This window comes from Panthera onca, chromosome D4 (assembly GCF_046562875.1).
Source record: "Panthera onca isolate mPanOnc1 chromosome D4, mPanOnc1 haplotype 2, whole genome shotgun sequence".
Lineage (NCBI taxonomy): Eukaryota > Metazoa > Chordata > Mammalia > Carnivora > Felidae > Panthera > Panthera onca.
In genome coordinates, this window is record NC_138351.1 from 61,930,319 (window position 1) to 61,954,164 (window position 23,846).

General features: G+C 50.3%; 1 protein-coding gene across 2 annotated transcripts in view; it reads left to right on the forward strand.

Annotated features, from left to right (window-relative positions):
• Positions 1-23,846, forward strand: part of COL15A1 (collagen type XV alpha 1 chain) — a 108,510-nt gene that overhangs the window by 33,252 nt on the left and 51,412 nt on the right. Inside the window, exons 3-9 of one of the 2 annotated variants that reach the window (XM_078436653.1) lie at positions 5,066-5,613; positions 7,252-7,326; positions 8,873-8,953; positions 14,325-14,472; positions 18,688-18,797; positions 20,857-21,012; positions 22,117-22,269. In XM_078436653.1, the coding sequence (XP_078292779.1) occupies positions 5,066-5,613; positions 7,252-7,326; positions 8,873-8,953; positions 14,325-14,472; positions 18,688-18,797; positions 20,857-21,012; positions 22,117-22,269 (1,271 nt within the window). The remainder of the gene's footprint in view (positions 1-5,065; positions 5,614-7,251; positions 7,327-8,872; positions 8,954-14,324; positions 14,473-18,687; positions 18,798-20,856; positions 21,013-22,116; positions 22,270-23,846) is intronic. The other variant, XM_078436654.1, reaches the window with a different exon arrangement.

Genomic DNA, 23,846 nt, shown 5'->3' on the forward strand with positions numbered 1-23,846 from the left:
GGGGACCCCAGCGTGTGTTGAGAGGGCTTCTAATGCAACTTCCAGAGGGGAGGGGGAGGGTGTGTGTGCAGGAGGTGAGACAAGGGATTTCCGGGGAGGTGAGGCCAGGGCTGGGGTCTTGCAGGATGAGAAGGAGTTCTCCTGGCAGAAGAGCTGAGGGGGGTGAGGTGGTGTGGGTGGCCGAGGGAGAGGCGCTTGCTGTGGAGGGGAGGACCCGCAGCAGTGCGGGGCCCTCCAGGGCCTGTGTCAGGGCATGCTGGGGAGTAGGGAGCGTGGCTGCATCCAGACCATAGAGCCTTCTGGAGCCAGGAGGCAGCAGCCTGATTCTCGAGCTGAGGGCCCTGGGTGGCCATAGTAGACTCTCAGCAGGGCACCAACATGATCACATTTGCTCTTTTGTTGAGGACAGGTCATTGTTTTCACTAAAATGTTGTGAAATATTTTCCAAGACGTGGTCTACAAAGACTACTACAATGAATACTTCTTTTGAATATTGCTTACTTTAGGAAGTAAACATTATTGCTATAGCTGAAAAGCCCCACAGACTGCTCCCATATCGCATCTCCCTACCTCCCCTAAATGTTGGTAAGAATACGCTGCTGGTGGGCATGTCGGACGGCACAGTGGCATCTTAAATGTTCTCACCACACACACAACGATAGTTATGTGATGTTAATGGAGGTTTTAGCTAAAGCTAATAGATATACCTATGTATACACGTATGAATATATTGCAACGTATAAATGTATGCAATCAACACATTATATATCTTAAGCTTACACAGTGTTATATGTGTCACTTATGTCCTAATTTTAAAAAGTAGCACTTCAGAGAACTTCAGAGGACATTTTAGCAGCATTCAGTGAAGTTGCAGGTGTACATCCCCATGTCACCTGATAATTCGGGTGGAATTGCCTGCACAGGTGAGCACGAGGAGATGTGTGGAAGGAAGTATATAGCAGTAAGTGTTTTGAAGAGTGATGAAAATCTCCCTTTCCATCAGCAGAAAAGTGAGCCACTCTGTATGGCTTGTTTATACCATAGAGTGCTGTTGTGAAAATATGAGATCCAGAGCCTCCTGCATCAACACAGATCAGTCTTAAAAATACAATGCTGAGGGGCACCTGGATGGTTCAGTTGGTTAAGCATCCAACTCTTGATGCTGGCTCAGGTCATGATCTAACGGTTTGTGAGATTGAGCTCCTCATTGGGCTCTCTGTTGACAGCGTGGAGCCTGCTTGGGATTCTCTCCCTGCCCCACCCCCCTGTCTCTCTGCCCCTCCCCTCCTCAAAATAAATAAATGAAACATTTAAAAAAATAACAATTTTTCATGGGGAAAAAAGTGTCAGAAGGCATACGTGCAGCATACCAACACTGACATGAGGTTTAGAGATGCGCACAGTGGCTCTGCATTCTGTCACAGACACATACATGCTCACGTCGTAAACAAACAAAGACATGCATGGGAGTATACACACCACATCCCTCAGAGAGGCTGTCTTTGGGGCATGGCCAGCGGAATAGGATTGGAGAGTGGTGAGAGCTTCTGCTGAACCAATACTTTCTCCCCCCCCCCTTTTTTTTTAACGTTTATTCATTTTTGAGAGAGAGAGACAGAATGTGAGCGGGCGAGAGACAGAGAGAGAGGGAGACACAGAACCCAAAGCAGGCTCTGGGCTCTGAGGTGTCAGAACAGCGCCTGATGTGGGGTTCGAACCCACGAGCCGTGAGATCATTACCTGAGCCGAAAGTCGGCCCCCTAACCGATTGAACCACTCTGGTGCCCCTGAATCAGTACTTTCTTAAGCAGAGTGGTGGACACATGCCTGTTCCTCATAATATTCCTCAGAAATTGTTTTAATAATGTATTCTGTTCAACCTAGTACTTCCCCTAATTATCATTCCAGCATGTAATCAATATACACGTTATTCATGAGATATTTTTCCTAAGACTTTTTTCCAAACTAAGTCTTTGAAATCTAGTTTGTATATTACACTGACGGCACAGGTCAGTTGCGATGACCTGTATTTCAGGTGCCCAACAGCCACACTTGTAATGGCTGCCATCTTGGACAGTGTGGGGTTCACACATCTCAGGTAGGGATCATATTGGGGGACCTCTGAGATTCCTTTCTGAACCTGAAAGTCAATGATGATGATGATGACGATGATGAGGATGATAATTCCCACCATTGATTGAGCATGTGCCAGCACCTCATGCTATTTCCTTCAGTCCTCACATACAGTTACTCCCTTTCGAAATGATGGCAAGACATTTGCAACCATGTGGGTGGAACTAAAGGGGATTATGCTAAGCGAAGTAAGTCAGTTAGAGAGAGACAAATATATGACTTCACTCATATGAGGACTTTAAGACACAGAACAGGTGAACACAAGGGAAGGGAAGCAAAAATATAAAAACAGGGAGGGGGACAAAACCTAAGAGAACAAACGGAGGGTTACTGGAGGGGCTGTGGGGGGGGTGCTAAATGGGAAAGGGGCATTAAGGAAGATACTTGTGGGGATGAGCAGTGGGTGTTATACAGACGGGATGAATCACTGGAATCTACTCCTGAAATCATTATTGCACTCTATGCTAACTAACTTCGATGTAAATTAAAAATCAACAAATCAATAAATAATAAATAAAATGATGGCAAGACATAAGGGCACAAAATTGACCATTTTAACATTTAATATGTGTCTCATATTATTATTTACACTTTTTTGGTATGTCCTAACTATTTCATAATAATTTTGTCACCCACGCGCACACACACGCAGGCTAGCTGCTGACTTTGTGTGGCCTTCTCTGGGGGTGCTGGGGAGTGGGGCACTGGAGTCAGGGCATCTCTTTCTCTCCCATCCTCCAGGGAAGTTTGGGTTTTCCTCGATCACCCAGAGCTTCAGTTGCACCGTCATGCTGCTAAAGGGTCATTGGCATGGCAGGCCGATTAGGTTGGGCTACCCCCAGGCCCCTGGGACGGAGCACCGCCCCCCCCCCCCGCCCCCCACCCAGCTTATGAGACTGGGCAGTGAACCAACCTGAGGTCAGACCAGTCACGGCTTGAAAACACCTGCCACTTTTACTGTGTAACTCAGGGAGTCATTCCGTCTTCCCAAGCCTGGGCTCTTCATCCGTAGGGTGGGAGACTGGCAGTCCCCAGGGCTGCAGTGAGGACTAAGTAAAATCCCGTATGAAAAACCCGGTTGTTTTTATATTCTGTATGGGGAGTTCAGGAGCACAGAGACAGGGTGTCCAGGCCACCCCCTCTACCCCATCTTGGCCTCCTTTTCTCTCTGTCAGCACAGTGGGGGCAATAACTCGGGCTTGCTGAGTGGATGTAATAAAAGGAAAGAGTAGTGAATGTTCAATGCATTGCCACCCTATTTACCAGGGTTACGTGGATGGTGTCATTTCATCATTTTCGTGGGGCCCATATCGTTGAAGGAGACCCAGTCTTGGAGCAGTGAAATGACTCACCCAAGGTCACACAGCTGGTTAGTTGTCCAGTCAGACAGGGGCAAAATGTAAACTGAAAGGCAGTCTTGATTCGTCAGACAGGGCTTTACTCATGGCGCTCTTGAGTGGCTTGGGTCTTCTCTGGACACAAACCCAAGTCCCCCGTGGTCACTCAGGCTCTCAGGATCCTCTGGCTTTTGGCCGTAGCCCAGGCAGTCACCAGGTGTCTGCTCTGCCCCTTGGTCTCTGGGGAAGGACCCTGCTCCACTCTGACCCTCCCTCACTCCAGACCTCCTCATGGGGCTGAATCCTCAGGATCTGGCTTCACTTCTGAGGCCATAGGGTCCTGCATGTCCATTGTCCTGCCTGCAGGGGTCCTGTCCACCAGTCCCTGAGACCTGCCTTCCTGTCACACTGCTGGCATGGTGGGTATCCCCTCGGGAGCGGGTGCACATCCCTGCAAGCCAACCCAGAGTCTGCTCCCAGCGCACCAAGGCTCCTGAGCCTGGGGGCCTTTCCAGGCCGCCACAGTGCAGTCCTGCACTGTGTATCAGTAAGAGCTCAGACTCTGGGGTCAGTTGCCCTGGCTTTGAACCCTGAGGGAACTTACCTTGGGCAAATTTCTTAACTTCTCTTGGAAGTAAAATGAGGTTAACAGCGCCTACCCTCCCAGAGTTGTCGTGAGGATTAAATGAACTGATGTGTGTGAAGAGTTCAGAGCAGGGTCGGGCACAGAATGAGAGCTCAGGGAATGTCCACGATGATGAGGATGATGATGATGTGAATTTCATTGCCCTGAAGTCTGGGAACACTTCGCTTTGTCCCCACTTGTCCCCCACACCCTGGGACACTTCAACAGTAGACCTCATTCTAAACAAACAAAACAAACTTACCCAGTTTTATAGAAAGAAATGAGGAACAGTCTTTGAGTCGATGGGAGAACATCATATATTCTAGGAATATTCTAGGAGATATTTTTCAAAGTTTTCCAAACTGTAGGTCAGGACCTTTTAGTGGTTAATGAAATCAATGTAGTGAGTCGTTGCCAGGATGCTTTTAAGAAAATAAAAGAGAAGAATTCTGAAACAGAGGAAAATATCAGAGTGCCTGGTGGGTATTAAAAATAAATAATGTTGGGGCGCCTGAGTGCCTCAGTCAGTTGAGCTTCTGACTTCGGCTCAGGTCATGATCTCGCGGTCCGTGAGTTCGAGCCCTGTGTTGGGCTCTGTGCTGACAGCTCAGAGCCCGGAGCCTGCTTCAGATTCTGTGTCTCCCTCTCTCTCTGACCCTCCCCCGTTCATGCTCTGTCTCTCTCTGTCTCGAAAATAAATAAACATTTAAAAAATTAAAAAAAAAATAATATTTTCTGAAACATTGGTTTCAGTGTTACAGGTGTATGTCTATTGAAGGGGGAATATTGTGTTGCAATGTAAATGCATTTCTTATTGTGGGTCATTGTCAAAAAAAGTTTGAAAGCCAGTAATTAAGGCACTACCGTGGGGTTCCGAGGAATCCCATTTCGCTTGTGAGTTTTTATTTCTTCATTTCCAAGCATGGTAGAATATATGTGTAAGGCATGGCCTCTGTCTCCTTCCCTGCAGAATCGGTTTCTCTGGGCCACCTGGACCTCACGGAGCTCATCGGTGTCCCCCTGCCCTCATCTGTGTCCTTTGTCACGGGCTATGGTGGCTTCCCAGCCTACAGCTTCGGGCCTGGTGCCAACGTCGGCCGCCCGGCCAGGACCCTCATCCCTCCCACCTTCTTCAGGGACTTTGCCATCACCGTCACGGTGAAGCCCAGCAGCGCCACAGGCGGTGTGCTCTTTGCTATCACGGATGCCTTCCAGAAGGTCATCTACCTGGGCCTGCGGCTCTCGGGTGTGGAGGATGGCCGCCAGCGGATCATCCTCTACTACACAGAGCCAGGCTCCCACGTGTCCCACGAGGCTGCTGCCTTCCTAGTGCCCGTGATGACCCACAGGTGGAACCGCTTTGCAGTGATTGTCCAGGGCGAGGAAGTGACCCTCTTCATGGACTGTGAGGAGCACAGCCACGTCCCCTTCCAGCGGTCCTCCCGGGCTTTGGCTTTCGAGCCCAGCGCGGGAATCTTCGTGGGCAATGCAGGAGCCACGGGGCTGGAGAGATTCACCGTGAGTCCAAGCCTCGCAGATCAGGGAGGCCAGTGGACACCACGCGATAAACATAAGCAACTATTCCTGTTAATTATTTTTAAAAATATTTTTTAATGTTTATTTATTTCGAGAGAGAGAGAGAGAGAGAGATCGCAAATGGAGGGGCAGAGAGAGTGGAGAGAGAGAATCGCAAGCAGACCCTGCAGTGTCAAGCGCAGAGCCTGATGTGGGGCTGGAACTCACGAAACTAAGAGATCATGACCCGTGTGGAGATAGAGTCTGATGTTTAACCAGCTGAGCCACCCAGGCGCCCCCTCGTTATTGTCTTATCCTTACAGCCTCGAGGAGGCGTGTGTGGGTGGTGTGGAGAGTCCTAGTCCTGGAACCCCAAACCTAGATTCCGGTGCTAAGTTTCCAATTTAGCCTGATGACTTCAGAGTGTGGATTCTCTGGGTTTTCTTATCTGTACACTAGGATAAGAAGACCTACACCGTGGAGTTGTAGATTTAAGTGGGATAGCCTGAGTGGAAGCTCTTTGTGCATTTTTAAAAAATGTGTATTTATTTTATTTTTGAGAGAGAGAGAGAGAGAGAGAGAGAGAGAGAGAGAGAGACAGCATGAGCAGGGGAGGGGCAGAGAGAGAGGGAGACACAGAAGCTGAAGCAGGCTCCAGGCTCTGAGCCGTCAGCACAGAGCCCCATGTGGGGCTCAAACCCGCTAACAATGAGATCGTAATCTGAGCTGAAGTGGGATGCTTAACCGACTGAGCCACCCAAGTGCCCTCTTTGTGCATTTTTAAGGCATTAGAAAAAGAGGAAGGCTTATTATTCCTTCAGTGACTTTTCCTTTGGAGAGGGGCAGCGGTTACATTGAAGTAATTTCTGCAAAGGTGGAGTAAGCTAGAATGCCAGAGTGACAGGTCATTTCTCTCTCACCTTTTAGACAATGTGCCCTGAAAAAATAGCAGAAAATTGACTTTCCTGTCAAAATGGGCTTTTATGAATAAGCCATTCTAAAGAAAATCCCTATGTTATTGTAGTCACGCATTTAGTCAGCACCCATGCTTCTGATACCTCACCTAACTGTTACAGGACGGTTCCATGTGGCAGAGCTCAGGTATATTTGCAGTACGTGGGGACACAGTGAGTGAATCTTAAGAAGCTAAAACCCAATTACAATTTTTCAACACTGACTTTGGAAGCCTCATGGAGAATGAACTGTCAGGTGTGGAGAGAGGAGGCAGGAGTGGAGGCAGGAGGCTGGCTGGCCGCTCTTCTTCCCAGGAGGCCTTCCAGCCAAGAAGCTTCATGCTCCAGGGGAGAGACACTCTGGGAGTGGGGAGACGTGCATCTTAGGGCCTGCCGGACAGGTTGGGGACCTGGGGCCAGTTAGGAGGCTGCTGTGGCAGTCCGTGCTTGGAACCCAGTACTCCCCAGGGGCCTCCCCAGGTAGTGGAGCTCATATTACATTGGCCCAGGGAGAGTCCCCCTAAATGAGAGTGGGCCAAGGGTGGCTCCACTGTCACGGCCACAGGCAGCACATTCTCGCACCCGTCCTTCCCCTTGGTCTTCTCCGTTACAGAACAATCGTGTTTCCCACTAGCAGTCACGCTGTAGATGTACAAGTGGTGGCTTCTGACCCTCTGCTTTTCCCCAGGGCTCCATACAGCAGCTCACTGTCCACCCGGACCCCAGGACCCCTGAGGAGCTGTGTGAAGCCGATGAGTCCTCGGTGAGCCCCCACCCCCAGCAGCCAGTCGGCCAGGGAGGGTTGGGTGCCCAGGCAATTCCTCTTCCCCAACGTCATGGAGTCTCTAAAATCTCTCAACTTGTCAAGCGCTGCCTCAAGTCCTATTTTGGGCTTTTTGGATTTTTTTTTTTTTTTTAAGTGCTTCAGCTATCTTATTTGTGGGGGGAGGGGAGATTGTGTTTCTTGTAAGGTGTTAGGCTCTTCTATGGCTGTGGCAGTCAGTGGCCTGGTTTCCAGACTTCCTGCCAGGAAAGGGTGTCAGGATTCTAAAATCAAAGTTAAAACTCTAAGACATGAGTGTAAATTCCTATAAAAACGAACCTAAATTTAGCTTTTGTGCCTGGCAAATGAATCAGTTCCTAAGTTGGGGGTGGAATATGGTAGGCAGGGAAAAAAGATGGGCCCTTCCGCTCCTCCCCCCTTCCCTTCTGTCCCTCCCCCTTTTCCCTCCCACTTTGCCCTCCCCACCCCCCCCCCCCGCCTGTCCCTGCTAGGTGACAGTCCTGGGGGGTGCTGGGCATAAAGGGATACACTGGCACCTGTCTCTGTCCTCCAGCTGCTCACACACACTTAACACGCTCCAATGCAGTGACAAAGCTGAGGGTGACTGGAACACCGGGGAGGTCCTCAAACCCAGGTTCTCTGGCTCGGGTGGGGGTGGGGGCACAAAGGTGAAAGAAGAGGAACCAGACTAGGTGAGGGGGGGGGCTGATGCCTGGCCAATGACAAGGGAATGTTAGCCAGATGAAGAAGAAAAGGCATTTCAGGCAGAAGCCATAGCCTGCTGCAAAAAGTCGGAGGCAAACAAAGCATTCTTAGAACTTTGGGTGCTGTCAACCCCAAAGCAAAGCATAAGTTGATTTCATTCATTTAGAAACAAAGCAGAAAAGCCCTTCGGAGGTAGAATTTGGCTCTGTAAGAATGTCTGCACTCCCTGAGGCCACGATCCTGGCCTGACATTCAGATAAAGCCGGGAGCAGGGAAACCTTATGTATATTCATTCCTTTCTCTGCAGTGCTGTGAGTACTGGAAAAGTAGAAGCAACCCCAGAGTCCAAGAATAAGGCATTATTTACAAAATGATGGCCCCCAGGCCCTTTGGCTGACATTAGAAGGCTAATTAGGAAGAAGAGGTAGCAACAGGAAGACATTCTCTGTTACTGTTCTCCACTGTGTAATTCCGTGATTCTGGTGACAGCCACGCAAGTGGGAGGGCCTTTGGCAGGGATTGAAGGGACCTAGACAAAACCAAAGGAGGTATGTTAGAGACTGTCCATTGATTGTAGCTTTTTGTTTGCGTGAGCAACAAAATGTGGAAGGAACAGCAAAAAGAGCCAAGCCTGTGCACTGTACGCATTCTCTCTCAGTTCCGCTCTTCCTGTCTCTTTTTCCCTCTTATGCACACACACACACACACACACACACACACACACACACACACACAGAGTTTCTCCAAAGGAGTCATCTTATGTGACTTTCCCACTTGTCAACTGCTCCCCCTGTGCCCGGCATGATTTATCTCCATACAGGGGTCGGGAGAGACCAGCGGGCTTCAGGAGACAGAGGGAGTGGCCGAGATCTTAGAAGCTGTCACCTACACTCAAGCCCCGGTGAGTACTGGCTGGTAAGCCATACCTTCTCTGTCAGCTTTTAGAGGCTGAGTGCCCAGAGCCTTAGGTCTGACATCTCTGTTCTTAGATCTGTGACTTCCATTGTCGGCTCATCTGGGCAGATTGGGAAAGTCCTGGCCGAGGGCATTTTGCCAGATCTCCAGTGCACTGGAATGCCAGTTGTCTCCCGGCCACCTTGTGCTGTGGCCACAAGAGGACTGTCCAAAGGCAGATATTGTGTCCTACTGCCTCCAAGCTCTGTGAACTTAGCAAACACATTCAACCTCTCTGAGCCTCAGCTCCTCTTCCATAGAGTGATAATCAGAGTCCTAGCTCCTGGGGTTGATGTGAAGGCCAGATGACGCAGTGCAGGGCTGGGTCTCAACCCAGTGTCTGGCATGAGGGAAGTGGCCCTGAATGGGAGATGATGTAGCATTTGCTCCAGACACTGGGCTGTGAGAAAGAAGTCAGGGCTGCCACTCCTGTGAGATGTAGAGTCTTCTCAGGAGCTCCCATCTGGCCCCATGGGAAAGGCAGCCATCCTCCCAGTGGTTGGGGCCTCCTCCCTCCTGGGAATCCACCCTGTGGCCTAGACAAGGAAGTGGTTTTGAAAGCACTGAGTCAGACTGTGGAGACAGCGGGAGCCCATTTTTAATGAAAACAAGCCAACAGCATCTGAGTCATTGAACACAGAGGCCTGGTAATCTGGCACATTCTATAGACTCATCTCCGATAAAGGAAAAGAAGGAGGTAGAAATAAGGCAGAGGCTATAAATTATAGATTATAGACCTGTGGGAACAGAGGTTTGGGTAGGGCAGAATAGAATTGTAATCTGTTAGTGCTCTTTCTGTAGAGAGGTATATGGAAAACTACCCTTTGCAGGGCAAACTGAGACCCAGGCAGGGGAAGAGACTGGCCCTTGGGTACCTGGGCAGAGCTGAAGCTAGAGCACGGGTCCCCTGATGCCCCATCCAGGGTTCAGGCCACAACCCTGTGCTTCTGGCCTGGGCAGTAGTGCAGAGGTTTATCCCCAGGACCACAGCCGATTCGAGGGCAGCTGAGATGGAAGAGGCATGTCCAGGGCACATGCAGCAGGGCACAGAGTGGTGGTCCTTTGGGCCTTCTGGCCTGATGTGGTGGTACCCCCAGTGCACCAGTTCACAGGTAGGAGTGAGGCCAACTCAGGCAGAGATGCCAGTAACCCACGGTGGCCCTGCGAGAGGGACAGGAAAGGGGAGTGAGGTTTGAGAGCATGAGATGATCGTGGTGACGGGGACTGGTCAGGGAGGGCTTTCTGGTAGAGGAGGCGTTGGAGCCAGGCAGCTCTCAAGAGGGGTAGAGACAGAGAGGGGACGGAAGAGAACCAGGATTTCCCCATACCTACCGTGGCTCTGCTGCTTTTGTATACATGACTTAATGTAATCCTTACAACAACTGTGTAAGGGAACTGACAGCAGACACTTGGAGAACAGGGTGGCTTTGCTAGGGTCATGCAGTGGTGAAGTCAGAACCTTGGACTACAGTACTGCACGTGGGGGCACACCGCAGCCGGGAGGAAGTGTCCGGAGAAAAGTGATTTGATGGACTCTTGTTCCTAGATTTCCCAACCCCACTCTCCCCAGTGGTTTTAAGAGAACTGGTGCATACCAGAGTTTCACCAGGTGTGGTTTAGCTCTGCCGCTTGCTGTTTATTGACCTTGAATCAGGAACTTTTTCCCACTCAGTTGAGATGGAGCATGGCTACTTCATAGGCTAGCGCGAGTTACATGACCCTCGTGAAACCTGGGTGGGACTCAGCACATGACAGCCCTCAGTTTATGGCGGTGGCTGTCATTAGTCCTGACTGATAGGCTTATTGTGCCAGAGTGCCCTGTTCCCCTGGGGGTCCCCTTCCCACCACCTGCTTCCTGCCTGGCTGGTGACTGGGGCTGCCGGAGCATGCCAAAGCCCTGTAGCTGTCCTCAGTCCTTAACAGAATTCTCTGTGGGCTGTGGGCCCTGATGCTAACTTGCCTGTTCCTGGTATCAGAATCCCTTTCGCAGGTACCTGCACAGCATTCACTTCCTTTGCCATTTGCAGGGCGGTGTTTTTCCATTAATTCTTCAGAGGAGGCACTGAGGCACAGAGGGGTGAAGAGCTTTGTCCCCAGGGCTGCCTGGCTTGGAGGGGGACAGAGCCAGGTCTCCAGCTTGGGTCCAGATCCTAGAGCTCCGTCAGTAATGTCACCATCTCCTGGAAAAAGCTCTGTGGCTCCCTCTATGCCCTGCCACCCCCCCCCCCCCCCGCCACCCCAGGACAGGGAGTTTCCCTCCTCTCTCAGACGTTCCCCTCCCGTCTCTGTCTTCTCTCTTGGAATGAATCTCACTTTCCTGTCCTCACCCTTTCCAATCTGCCACCCTGCAAGACACAAGCCATGACCAGCGAACTGAATCATGGACTGCCTAAGCAGTTAGGGACTTAAAAAGCCAGCCCTCCTCACCTCTTTTCCCCATTTAGGGCAGGAGTCCCTGCTACCCCGTTCTTCTCCCCTGCTAAGTCAGCTTCTGTTGACACACCTTTCCATTTCTGGAAAGTTCTATCATGCCTAGTTAGAATTAATGTCCCCACGGTTCTCAGCTCTGGCTGTGCATCAGAATCACGTGTGTGTCTTGGCAGGTGGTGGGGGGGCCATAGTGGGGGGACAGTTGCTGCCTACCTGGACATTCGGATTCTGGGGGAGTGAGGTCCACCAAAGTGTAAAAGCGCTGCAGGTGATTCTGATCCACAGCCAGGACCTCTTTTCCAGCCACACCCAAATGCTCACAGTTTCCCAGACTCTATACATTGCATCCCTTCATCCAGGCCCCAGTGGTCTGTTTGCCTAGAGGGCCCTTCCCCCGCCCTCCCCTACCCGCCCCACCTGGCCAATTCCTACTTTTCCTTCAGGATCCAGTCCACAGCCCCTCATCAGAGCTTCCCTCCTGCACTTGGGTCTCACTTCTGCTGTCCCACGTGTCACAGTCAACCACATTGTGTCTGGGTCTGGTCTCCCCATAGTCCAATAATTGAAGGGCAGACGCTCTGCCTTATTTCTTCATTCTCTATCCCCCGGGATCACCTAAGGATCTGGCGCACAGGAGAGCCTCAGGAAATACGTGTGGAATGAGTAACTCTGTTGTTGAGAGAGAGGCCCAACAAATCTCTACACTTTTAATACAAAGTCTATACACCCGACAGCCCCGTTGTGTCATAGACCACACTGGTTCCACATCCACGCTAGCCCCTGAAAACCACAGCCATCTGCTGGAGGCAGGACAGCTGCCCTAACCACCGAAGGTCGGCTTACCAGAGTCACGCTCTGCCTTGAACAGGGCATTATAGCTGACTTCTTGGGAGTGTGACAAAAGAGGGTTTGGGCTTGACAGGCTGGAGTCAGGGATTTCATACAACAGAACCTTTGCCATCCTGAGTAACAGAACTCAGCCCGTTGTTCCCTTGCTATCCTGTTTCTCATACCCCCACCTGCCTGCCTTGTCCCAAAGCTCAGGTCCCCTACAGGACACCATCAGAGAAGCACTGCAGGGTGCCCCATGCTCCTGGAAGGGAGAGAAGAGGAAGTGCCCGGGGCAGGGCCCTTACCACCCTGCTGGGTCACCACCACAGCTGGGGAAGTGTGGGGAAGACCACTTGGGAGTTCTCCACAGCCTTCCTGCGGTGGCACCTACTCTCTGCTGCCACCCCCCGCCCTGGTCCTGCCTCTGTAGTGCAGCCTCCCGGTCTCTTGGCCTAAACCTCAACTCTTTAAACCCTCAGATCCACGCTCCAGTTGGTGTCAGGATGAACTCCCCACAGCACAACACTTCTCTTGAGCCTGATATCCCATGAAGGCCCCAGGTCCAAGGCCAAACTTCTCACCAAAGGGCCGGCCTCCCCGCTCTCTGCCTCTCCTGGCTCCGGCCCCCTGCTTCCCTCCTCCAATCCTTGAACCCTCACCAGGCGCAGGTTGCCAGGCCCTGATGATGCTGTGTCCTTTCTCACCCAGCACCTCCCTCCTTCCCTGGCTGCTGAAGTTCTCCTCATTCTTCAACGCCCAACGTCTTGGAGGTTTCCATTCCTGCTTCTACCCTGGAGAGTTTACGCTACAGTAACCTAGATTTTGTTTTTCAATACATATATAGTCCATAATCGTTACTGAAAAAACTGCCAATTGCAGATGAGCAAAGCAGATAAAAAATCACCTCTAATACCAACACCCGGAGAAAAGCACTATTGAGGTGCTGTCCTTTCTCAAAATTTAAAATTCCAGTGATGTTGGTAATAGCTACCATTGATGGGTTCGTACTATGGGCCTGGCTCAGTGCTGAGCATCTCCATGCATTTTCTAACCTGAGAGTATTACTATTGTCCCGTTTTACAGAAGAGTGAAGTTACATGACTTGCCTGACAAAATGTGGCCAGTAAGTGGAGAGCAGAGATTTGACCTAGATTTGACTGTAAGAACCGAACCATTAAATCCCAAGTTACGGTGCCCATAAGAATCCCCTTTGTTCTGATGGACCAGAGATCCACTGTTTGTACACTGGATTTTGGCACTAAGGAAGTAACCTATTACTAGTCAGGATAGGCAAGTCATGTGACCATTAACAAATCAGCCCTAATACCTCAGTGGCTGAATTTTCTTATTCATACCACGGGTCCAACACCAGTCAGCAGGATCCTTCCATTCACCGCCCTCAACCACTTGAACTCAGAAAGGGATGAGGCTGGGTCTAGGGTTCCTGGATCTTGGGATGATATCATGACATTCATGGCCCCCCATCACCATTTCCATCTAGATCTTGAAGATGCTCTGTGTTTCCAACTGTTGGGGGTTTTTGTCTGTTTGTTTTTCTCTACTTGGTAAGGTTAGTCTAGACATTGTCTGACTTTGGAAAAGTGACACAGACCCTAACGTTTCCTTGGAAGGAAATCACACTCATCTTCTATTTCATAGGTGTTCAGGACACATCTGGGAGCGGATGTATATGGTGCTCACTGAGTGCAGCCTGGTTCATTCATTTGTTTACTCATTCATTCCCTCATCTAACAGAGCTTTATTGGGCACCTCCTCGGTGCTGGCCTAGGGCGCAGGGTCCTTGTGCTGGAGCTTCAGCCAAGATGAGCAGAACCTCTCTGTAAATGGAACAGAACTCAATTCCCCCAGCACATACCTTTTTCAGGCCCTGGGAGGTTCAGTAGTTGCCTATGTACGTGGCAGGCGGGTCCAGCCATTTTTCTGGGTTAGTTCAGCACCTTGTGGATATGTTATTTTCTTCAGTGATAATCACTGCTGTTTTTTTTCTGCTTCCCTCCCAAGTAAATCCTTTTGGGTCTCATTTTTCCTCCCTTCAGTCTAAAGAAGCAAAAGTGGAACCCATAAACACACCTCCGACTCCATCCACTCCTTCTGATGATGGGGAGCTTTCCGGAGAGCCTGTACCTGAGGGGACTCCGGAAACCACCAACTTGAGTGTCATCCTGCACAGCAGCCCTGAGCAAGGCAAGTCCCTGATATGCCTTCATATACGGTGGTCTTTTAGTAAGTGGTTACTGTGTACCCAGCCTGGGTGATGTATGCAACGTAGAGCATCTCATTTAACTTTCCCCTCTGTCCTTTGAGGAAGGAATGCTAACCATTCTCATTTTATAGACAAGACGGGGAGATCAAGTCAGGTTGGGTTACCTAGCTGAGGCTCTTTGGCTTGTAAATGGCATGGCTGAGTTTGAACTTGGATACTTTAATTTTTTTTTTTAACATTTGTTTATTTTTGAGACAGAGAGAGACAGAGCATGAACGGGGGAGGGTCAGAGAGAGGGAGACACAGAATCTGAAACAGCCCCCAGGCTCTGAGCTGTCAGCACAGAGCCCGACGTGGGGCTTGAACTCACGGACCGCGAGATCATGACCTGAGCCAAAGTCGGCCGCTTAACCGACTGGGCCACCCGGGCGCCCCTGAACTTGGATACTTGAACTTTTAACTCCCAGACTCCAGTAGGGACTGAGTTCCAACAGAAAAGCTTACAATAATTATTGCTGCATAATAAATACCTACTGTGTGCCAAGTATTTACATACTTTATCTCCAATCCTGATAATACATCTCCCAGATGGTATTATTGGCCAGGATTTTATGGGTGGGAAAACCAATGCTTGGAAAGGTAAGTGACATGCTCACAGTCACACAACTAGGGAGGGTTGGGACCGACCCAGTGCTCAGGCCTGACTCCAGAATCCTCACCCTTTCCAGCTTCGGCCACAAACTCCTGACTCTCAGAGGATAAGATCGAGTCATCTAAACTCCTACGTGGCTCACGTGGGAAACTGGTGGCCAGAGAGGGGCAGGTGCCCAGCAGGTCAGCGGCAGCCCCTGGGGGAGGTGCTGGCCTCTTGGCTCCCCATCCAGGGCTCTCACTCCTAACTCTTATTCCACGAGCTGTGCAGAGGACACTGGCCAAAACCCAAGATCTGATGTGATCCCCCGGGCAGCAGCTTGACACGTCCCAAGGTCTGAGATTGGTCTGTGCTTTCTGCCTTTTATCAGAGGGGTGGCCATTCCATTGAAGGTACTGCCCGTGCCAGAGCACCAAAATGCAGGGCAGGAAAAAAGGGCCAAAAACCACTCAGACTGCCTGGAGGAGGGATTGGTTGGGCATATTGTATTCCATTCATATGTACAGCCTTGAAATTGGAGATGCAGAAGATTCAGTGTCCCAGGGACGCGCTCATGGTATACTCCATGAAAAAAAAAAGCAGATTTCAAAACTATATGTGTGCTGTAACCCTAATTTTGGATATGTTATTTATATCTACTTGGATATAGCCATGTGGAGCAGTGTATATGTGTGTGTGTTAGAATAACATACAACAAAATGTTATAGGTCATTATCTGGGTGGAAGGATTGTGGGTGGCTGTTCTTTCCTCTTTTTACTTCTGTGTTTGACAGGTCTTCTGCAGTCATATGTATCATTATTCCTTTTACCTCTGCCATCAGTAAATGAGCGTTACTTTAAAAACGAAATTGGGAGGCGCCTGGGTGGCGCAGTGAGTTAAGCGTCTGACTTTGGCTCAGGTCATGATCTCGATGCTCGTGGGTTCGAGCCCCGCTTCGGGCTCTGTGCTGACAGCTCAGAGCCTGGAGCCTGCTTTGGGTTCTGTGTCTCCCTCTCTCTCTGCCCCTCCCCCTATCATGCTCTGTCTCTCTGTGTCTCAAAAATAAACAAAAACATTAAAAAACAATTTAAAAAATAAAAACTAAATTGGGAAGTGTATGGATGAGAGACGGTATACAGTACCGATTAGGAAAAAATTTGTATAATTATTTAACAAAGTCATAATACAATCACTGAGTCAGGGTGTAGCCGTGGAAAGAGTGGCGACAGAGCAGACACTTTGGACGGAAGCCCTGCTCAGCCACCTATTTGCTGTTGGGCCTGGGGCATGTTGCTTAACACTTCCAAGCTTTGGATTCTTTAACTGCCCCCTGGGAGTGTTCCTAATCCCTTCCTCCCCAGGTAGATTAGAGAATTGAACCCAGTCAGGGATGTGGAAGTGGTTTATGAATTGCAAGTGCTGTCCTCCTGGGCCGAATTAGGATCTCTGAGGAGGGGCAAGGAAGTGTGGGGGGCTTCAGGGCTGGGACCAGGGCCTCTCCTAGACTGAGGGGTGAGTGCAAAGGCGGTGGGAGCCAAATGCAGACTGGGACGCAGGTCCAAGCACAGCTCATCTGTTCCCTGTGATCAGCCAGTCTCCTTAACTGGCAGAGAAAAGGCCAAACGGAAACCATGGAGCTTGCTGAAGTGTTTGTGTTCTGCTGGTTGGGTGGACAGCCCAGATGGTGAGGAGAAAGAGGTCTGAACCCTGAGCCCTCTCCCTGGCTGCAAAAAGCCACCTAGTAGTTTTATTCTAAGCTTTTCTGACATCATCTTGACCCATGGCACCCCCATTCCCCACCCTCCAAAGAGTGGGGACTCAAAGGCATGGGATCTGGCCTGCTGCTTGCACAGCACCCCCTGGTGGCCAGAGCCGGGAGGACGAGAGAGAGTGGTGATGCGTGCTGACAATACATAGTTCACTTCTTACCGTGGGACATGTGTGAGCACACCGTGTGTGCAGATGGCCTGGCATGGGGACAGGCCGACCTGGCTTCAGGGCCCCTCCCAGTCACTTACTTTCTTTTTTTTTTTTTTTTAAAAATTTTTTTTTTTCAACGTTTTTTTATTTATTTTTGGGACAGAGAGAGACAGAGCATGAACGGGGGAGGGGCAGAGAGAGAGGGAGACACAGAATCGGAAACAGGCTCCAGGCTCCGAGCCGTCAGCACAGAGCCTGACGCGGGGCTCGAACTCACGGACCGCGAGATCGTGACCTGGCTGAAGTCGGACGCTTAACCGACTGCGCCACCCAGGCGCCCCCAGTCACTTACTTTCTGTGGGACCCTTTTCCTCTTCAACAAAGTGGGGTTAATAATAATAAGGTGCTAACGTGCAGATCAGAGCAGCACACCTATGCCATAAGGAGATGGTGGGGAGACTGAAAACGTGAGATTCCTGTCCTGGCTCTGTCCCTGAAGCTGCCAAGTGGTGGGAAGGTCCTTGTAGGTAGGACGGATAGGCTAGTGGCAGAATGAAATGAGACACTGCAAGGGACATGCTTAGGCTGGGGCCCCACCCACTAGCCTGGGGCCCAGCCCATAACAGGCGTGTATTCATATTAGTATAATTTGTTTTTCTTTGCTTTAGGACTCCATTTGTTTTTTATTTTTATTTTTATTTTTTTTTAATGTTTATTTATTTTTGAGACAGAGAGAGACAGAGCATGAACAGGGGAGGGTCAGAGAGAGAGGGAGACACAGAATCTGAAACAGGCTCCGGGCTCCAAGCTGTCAGCACAGAGCCCGATGCGGGGCTCGAACCCATGAACCGCGAGATCATGACCTGGGCCGAAGTCGGATGTTCAACCGACTGAGCCACCCAGGCGCCCCTCCATTTGTTTTTTAAATTGCAAAAGAGATATGTGCTTGTGCTAACAGTTCAATCAGTGCAGAGTTGTATGAATCCCCCAAGATAGTAGTTTCCTTTCCTATCCTCTGGCGGAAACCAATATTAAGCATTGTGGGTTAGCCAACTGTGTGTGGCATGTCTGCACACACACACACATACACACACACGTATCTGTATATTACACACATTATTTAATAATTGCATTAAATATATAATGATGATTATATGTATAATGATAATAACACAAGTAAACTCATATAGTTTTTTTTTCCCTTTACCCATATAGAACCACTGACAGTGAACATTTATCAATTGCTAATTATATTGAGGGGCTGTCCTCAATGCTCTTTCTGCATTAATGTATTTAATCCTTATAAGCACATAGTCTTCAGAACAACCTTGTGAAATAGGAATTGTTATTTCCGATTTGCGGATGAGGATCCTGAGACACAGGTTAAACGACTCGCCACGGGTCACGTTTCTAGTAAGTGGCAAAACGGGGTTCCCACTCCGCAGCTGGTGCCAGAACCTGTGATCAAAGCACAGTGTAAAATTGCCCCTCAACATCTGTTTTTCTGCAACTTGTTTTTATTTCCTCTTAATCCTTAATCCTGTATTATGGACATTTTTTTCAAGTCAGTAGATAAAGAGATACTTCATTTTTTTCCAAGATTGCAAAGTGCAGTTATTAATTGCAGAATGGCTGCTTCCTTAGGGTCTGGTGAGATCCTGAACGACACACTGGAGGGAGTTCATACTGTGGACGGTGCCCCCGTTACAGACGTTGGCTCGGGGGATGGGACCCTCATCCATGTCACTGAAGAGGTGAGTGAAGAGTTCATTTCATTTGCTAAGTCAGTAGTAAGTTTGCTTGTTTCAGACTTGCTGGTGGCTTGCCTTGGGCACCATAAAGAAGGAGGAGGGTTTTAGTTGGATGTCATGGGGACTGCCTCCCTCCTGCTGCTACAGAGGAGGGCAGACTCGGGGCCCCAGAGGCTCACCAGGGATGCACGAAGACAGGAGAGGTGCAGCAGAAGCCTGTCCTCACATCTGCATGGCGCTGAGCACCGGGTCCTCCCTACGGTACCCACCTCCCTCCTGCTCATTTCTGAAGATAAACAGCCTTATCCACCCTTTGAGCCCCTTTAAGACAGAATCTGATGGACTGCACATGTGTCCACCCCGTTGTTGTGTACTCGGCTTTTATACTCGCAAAGCCGGTTTTCTAAAAGCTAGATACAGTAAGGTGCGAAAGTAAAGCACATGTGTTTTTCTCACAGCCGGCTCTGCTGAAAACCCACAGGGTCAGCTCATTCTTTCTGCTCTCCTGGGATGAAACTCAGACACGTCTCATGCTCTCTCAGTCACTATCTGATAATAACCTATTTTCACAGCTATTTCCAAAGTTCAGTCCAACAAAATACCAAAATTCAGTTCCTTTGTCTCCCAAATCCCAAAGAACACGTATCCAGCTCACCAAATGATTTGTAGTGGGGAAAAGGGAGGGGAAAGTCCCAGCACACTGACAATTCTCTCCAAAGGAATTTTTTACCTTTTCCTATATAGCCCAGAGGCAGGTAGTAGGCCTACCCTGATGAACTGATTTCCTTTCCTTGTCTCTTAGCCCGTCCCACACAAGTGGTCTGCTTGCTTCTTCCAGCGCATGGAAGTGTACTTAATTGTACAATGAATTAGTTGTTTTTTTAAAATTTTACTTATTTATTTTGAGAGAGAGAGTGCTTGTGAGTGAGGGAGGGGCAGAGAGAGAGAGGGAGGGAGAGAGAGAATCCCAAGTAGTCTCCATGCTGTCAGTGCAGAGCCTGATGCAGGGCTCAAACTCATGAACTGTGAGATCATGACCTGAGTCAAAATCAAAAGTCAGACGCTCACCCAACTGAGTCACCCAAGCACCCCAGTGAATTAATTGTTCCTAATTGTACTTTATTGTATAGGCCTTTGGGACTCCAGCTAAATTTGAAGCAGAAAGAGTCTCATTTTGAAAATCTGTGACATCTTTTTTTCTCTCTTTTTTGGGGAGGACAGTAATTCTGCAAGGAATTCATGCTGTAGGAAAAAAGGGTTCTGTGGTCAAATATGCTTGCAAAATACTCTGTTATGTAGTATATAGCATGTCTTACAGATTCCTTATAAGTCTTGTAACAAGGAAATCTAACTTTGATCGGCTTAGTGTTTTTAGTGTCTAAAAGAACTACTTTTTGCAAAACAAAATTATACAGAATAACCTGTGTCCCGCCCCCAAGTTTAAAAGAAAAAAAAAAAAAACCTTTGGAAACTGAGATAAAACCTAGTTTTAAAACCTAGCCAAAATTGCTGTTGCTATTTTGTGCATCTGCTTTGTAACCTCCGGAGAAGGGTATGCATTTCCCAGGGAAACTGAGTCACAGGGAGGGGGGAAGCATGGAGTTCAGTCTGGAGAAAGCTGGGGAGGTCAGAGCTGCTGCCCACACATCTCTGAAGCACCATCAGGGGCAAAGACATTCACTTGTTCTTACAGCTTCTGGATGGGCACATAGGGGAGGTCACAGGGAGGCAGATGCTTCTAGATAGAAGTGTTTAGAGCTGGAGCAGGGCTGGCTCAGGAGACAGGCATCACCGGTCACTGGCATGTGCAAACAGATGCTTGGAATCAATCAGCAGATACAGTCATCTTGTAGTCTCTCCTGTCCCTGGGATTCTGGGATTCTGGGACTGTCATGGGGCTGCAGTGAAGTCAAAGATAAGAAAAGTGCTTTGAGAAAAAGAAGCTAGAGAAAGGCAAGCTGATAGAGAGAGGGGTGTGGGCAGTCTGTTTTCTCCAGCCACAGGCTTGTTGATCAGGGCCACGGACTCAGTGATGTGGTCCCTCGCGATGCTTTTGTTCCAGAGTGTGCACACTGAAGAAGGTTTGGCAGCCACAGCAGCGGCCGGGGAGATGGAGGTGCCCATCAGCACCGCTGGGGAAGCGGAGGCCAGCAGTGCACCCACCGGGGGGCCAGCCCTGTCCTTGTCCACTGAGGACATGGGGGAAGGCGTCACTCCAGTGAGTAGCTCAGAGTCCATTCTCCACCTCACCTGTTTCTGAGGGGTCGTGGGCATCTCTGTGGGAGGAGTCACTGGGTTTCCTTACCAGTCTGCAGAATTCAGAGTGACAGCCTTGTGGGATCAGATCTGAATAGACATGGATTCGGAGGCTGAGGCATCTATTGACTCATCCAGGTGTTTGTGGAGTGATGTGTTGTGCTGTGCACAGGTGCATAAGATAGACCAGTTCTTGGGAACAGAGTGGTAAGAGGCGCAATAGGAGAAGCACCAAAAGGGGCCGAGGGCCCAGATTTTGGGTCCTGCAAGCCTTCCTGGAGAAAGGATGCTGAAGGTAAGACCATGAGGACACCTAGAAGGAACCTGGCAGATGGGAGTGAGACAGGTGTTCCAGGAGGGACGCCAGCAGGAACAGAGCCCTGGGGCTGTTAACACGAACATGCAAAGAGGTCCTGTGTGAGCAAGGGAAGGTAGGGAATGTGGCTGGAGAGGCCTCTGAGACCTGAGAGCCGCGAGTCGGAGCTGGAGCATGTTCAGAAGTGGGGAATCACTGAAGGGCTAATGGCCAAGTCGGAGTAGGATTTAGAAAGTGGAGAAAGGGTGGGAGAAGCAAGCCTGGGGTCTGTGTTGTGGTCTAGGCAAGGGGCTGGGATCGGAGGCTGTGTTGTGGTCCAGGTAAGGGGCTTGGATCAGAGATCAGAGGAAGTGGTCAGTGAGGCCAGCTCACTCCTCTAACGAGAAAGAAAGCTGGGTTTTGCTCCAGCACCATGACTTGGGCATCGGCGAAAGCCCCCCTCCTAGGAGGAGCGAAGACGGTAGGGACCGTGGTGGGTGGCCCTGAGGGTGATGGGAAGGAGCGGGGTGAGCCACACAGGGGGCATGCTGTCCAGGGACTCCTGCCTTGAGTGGTGTGTGAGGTGTGGATTTCTGCGTGGGTGCCACATTCGAGGCAGCGGTGTGGGATGAGGTCTCGGATATACAAGCGCTTTGAAGGCGAGGAAGCAACAGGGTGCAGGTGCCCGACAGGCCTCGGCTGTCTGCCGCCTGCAGCCAAGCCGACCACAGTAGATTGCTGCTAGGTCCCTCATGATGCCTTTCCATTCAGGGTGCAGATGCTGAAGAAGGCTCGGCAGCCACAGCAGCTGAAGAGGCTGAGGTGCCCGTCAGCACGGCTGGGGAAGTGGAGGCCGGCAGCATGCCCACGGCGGGGGTGACCCTCTCTGTGTACACCCAGGGCCTAGGGGAACGGGTGACACTGGTAAGGAGTGCAAAGTGCTGCAAGGTTGAAGTTGCCGCTGGGAGCAGGTCCCAGCCTTCATGCTGTTCCGCACACCCCAAGGAGCCTGGATGGGACACTTCTCTGAAGGGGAGTCGGCCAAGGCCTGGGTACACGTGCGGTGGAGCCCTGTTGGCCTGGGGACCGTGCACACTGGCAGTCCCAGCAGGCCGGTGGGAAGAGAGGCTGGGGACAGGTGGAGAGCCAGCGGCGGGGGCAGTCCCAGGGGCCCATTACCCACCACCTCCACCAGCAGTGGGGCAGGAGCTGGGGCGTGAGTGGAAGAGGTGATGACGGCACAGCCACGGCCTGTTTCCGGGCACAAATGCGGGCTATCAGAGGGTAGAGGAAGGTCAGGGTCCAAAGGCAGGGGCAAGCATTCTCAGCCCTCTTTTTAGGCAGCATGGAGAGTGTTTCCAGCTCATGAAGATGGGATACAGATACAGGACACTTGGCAGGTCTGTCCCTGTAATGTCATCATAGTGTCTGTCCTTCAGGTTCTCCAGACTCAACAGACTCCAACCTGGACTCCTCATGTCCGCTCCTCTTGTGGTCCCACCTCAAATGATTGGGACCCTCATCCCCTAGTTACCCAATCCAGAATTCTCTTCCCTCTACCTTATTCCCCACATCCTGTCAAGCATCAAGTCTTGTTGAGTTTTTCTCCCTGTTGTGGACCCGCCTCCTTCCCCTGCCCCTTTCCCCATGCCAGGCCGTGGACTGAGACCGCATGTCCCCCATCCAGGCAAGGGCTGAGGTCCCTGCCTCACCTGTCCATGCTCTCCCCCGACTCCTCCTGCAGGGGCAGCCCTGTGCATGGAGCCTTCCATCGCCCTCACTCCAGACCCTGCTCCCCCACCCAGCCACAAGGCCTTGCAGGGTCTGGCCTGACTGGCCTTGGTGACCGCATCTTAGGCCACTGTCTCCCTGGTTCTTGGGGCTCCCACCTCACTGACTTTCTTTCAGTTTCTTGAACGTGCCTCTTTCCTTAGAATCTTCCCATACCGTGCCCTCTCTCCCTAGAACCTTTTCGCCCCTTGGCCCTGCCTTTAATGCCAATTTATCCTTCAGAGTTCAGCTCAAACACCACTTTATCATGGAAGGACCATCCTAGAGTGTGAAGTCTCCTCCTCAGACACGTTCATGGGGCCCAAACTTCTCTTTGGAAGGCCTCATCGTAATTGTAATTAATAATAATCTTGGTAAATGGTTCATTCCTGGCTCCCTACAACCATAAGCTCTGCGAATACATCTAGTTCATTGATCTGTCTTTATCCCTGCACATAGATGGTGGGTACTCAGTGGATATTTGCTGCATGAATGGAGGGGATGTCTGGCCATCAAATATCAACAACATTGGCCTTTGAGATCACTCCATCCGTTTGCTCCCAGCCTTTTCACCTTTGGTCCACGAGGGAAACTTTGCAGTGGGGATGCTTACCTGACCAGCTAATAGCGCTTCCGGGCCCCTTGCAAGTTATGTGGATTATTTTCATTAACAAAGTGGCTGCCACCACCTTCTCTACCTCCTCATCCCCCTCCTCCTTCTTCTTCTCTTT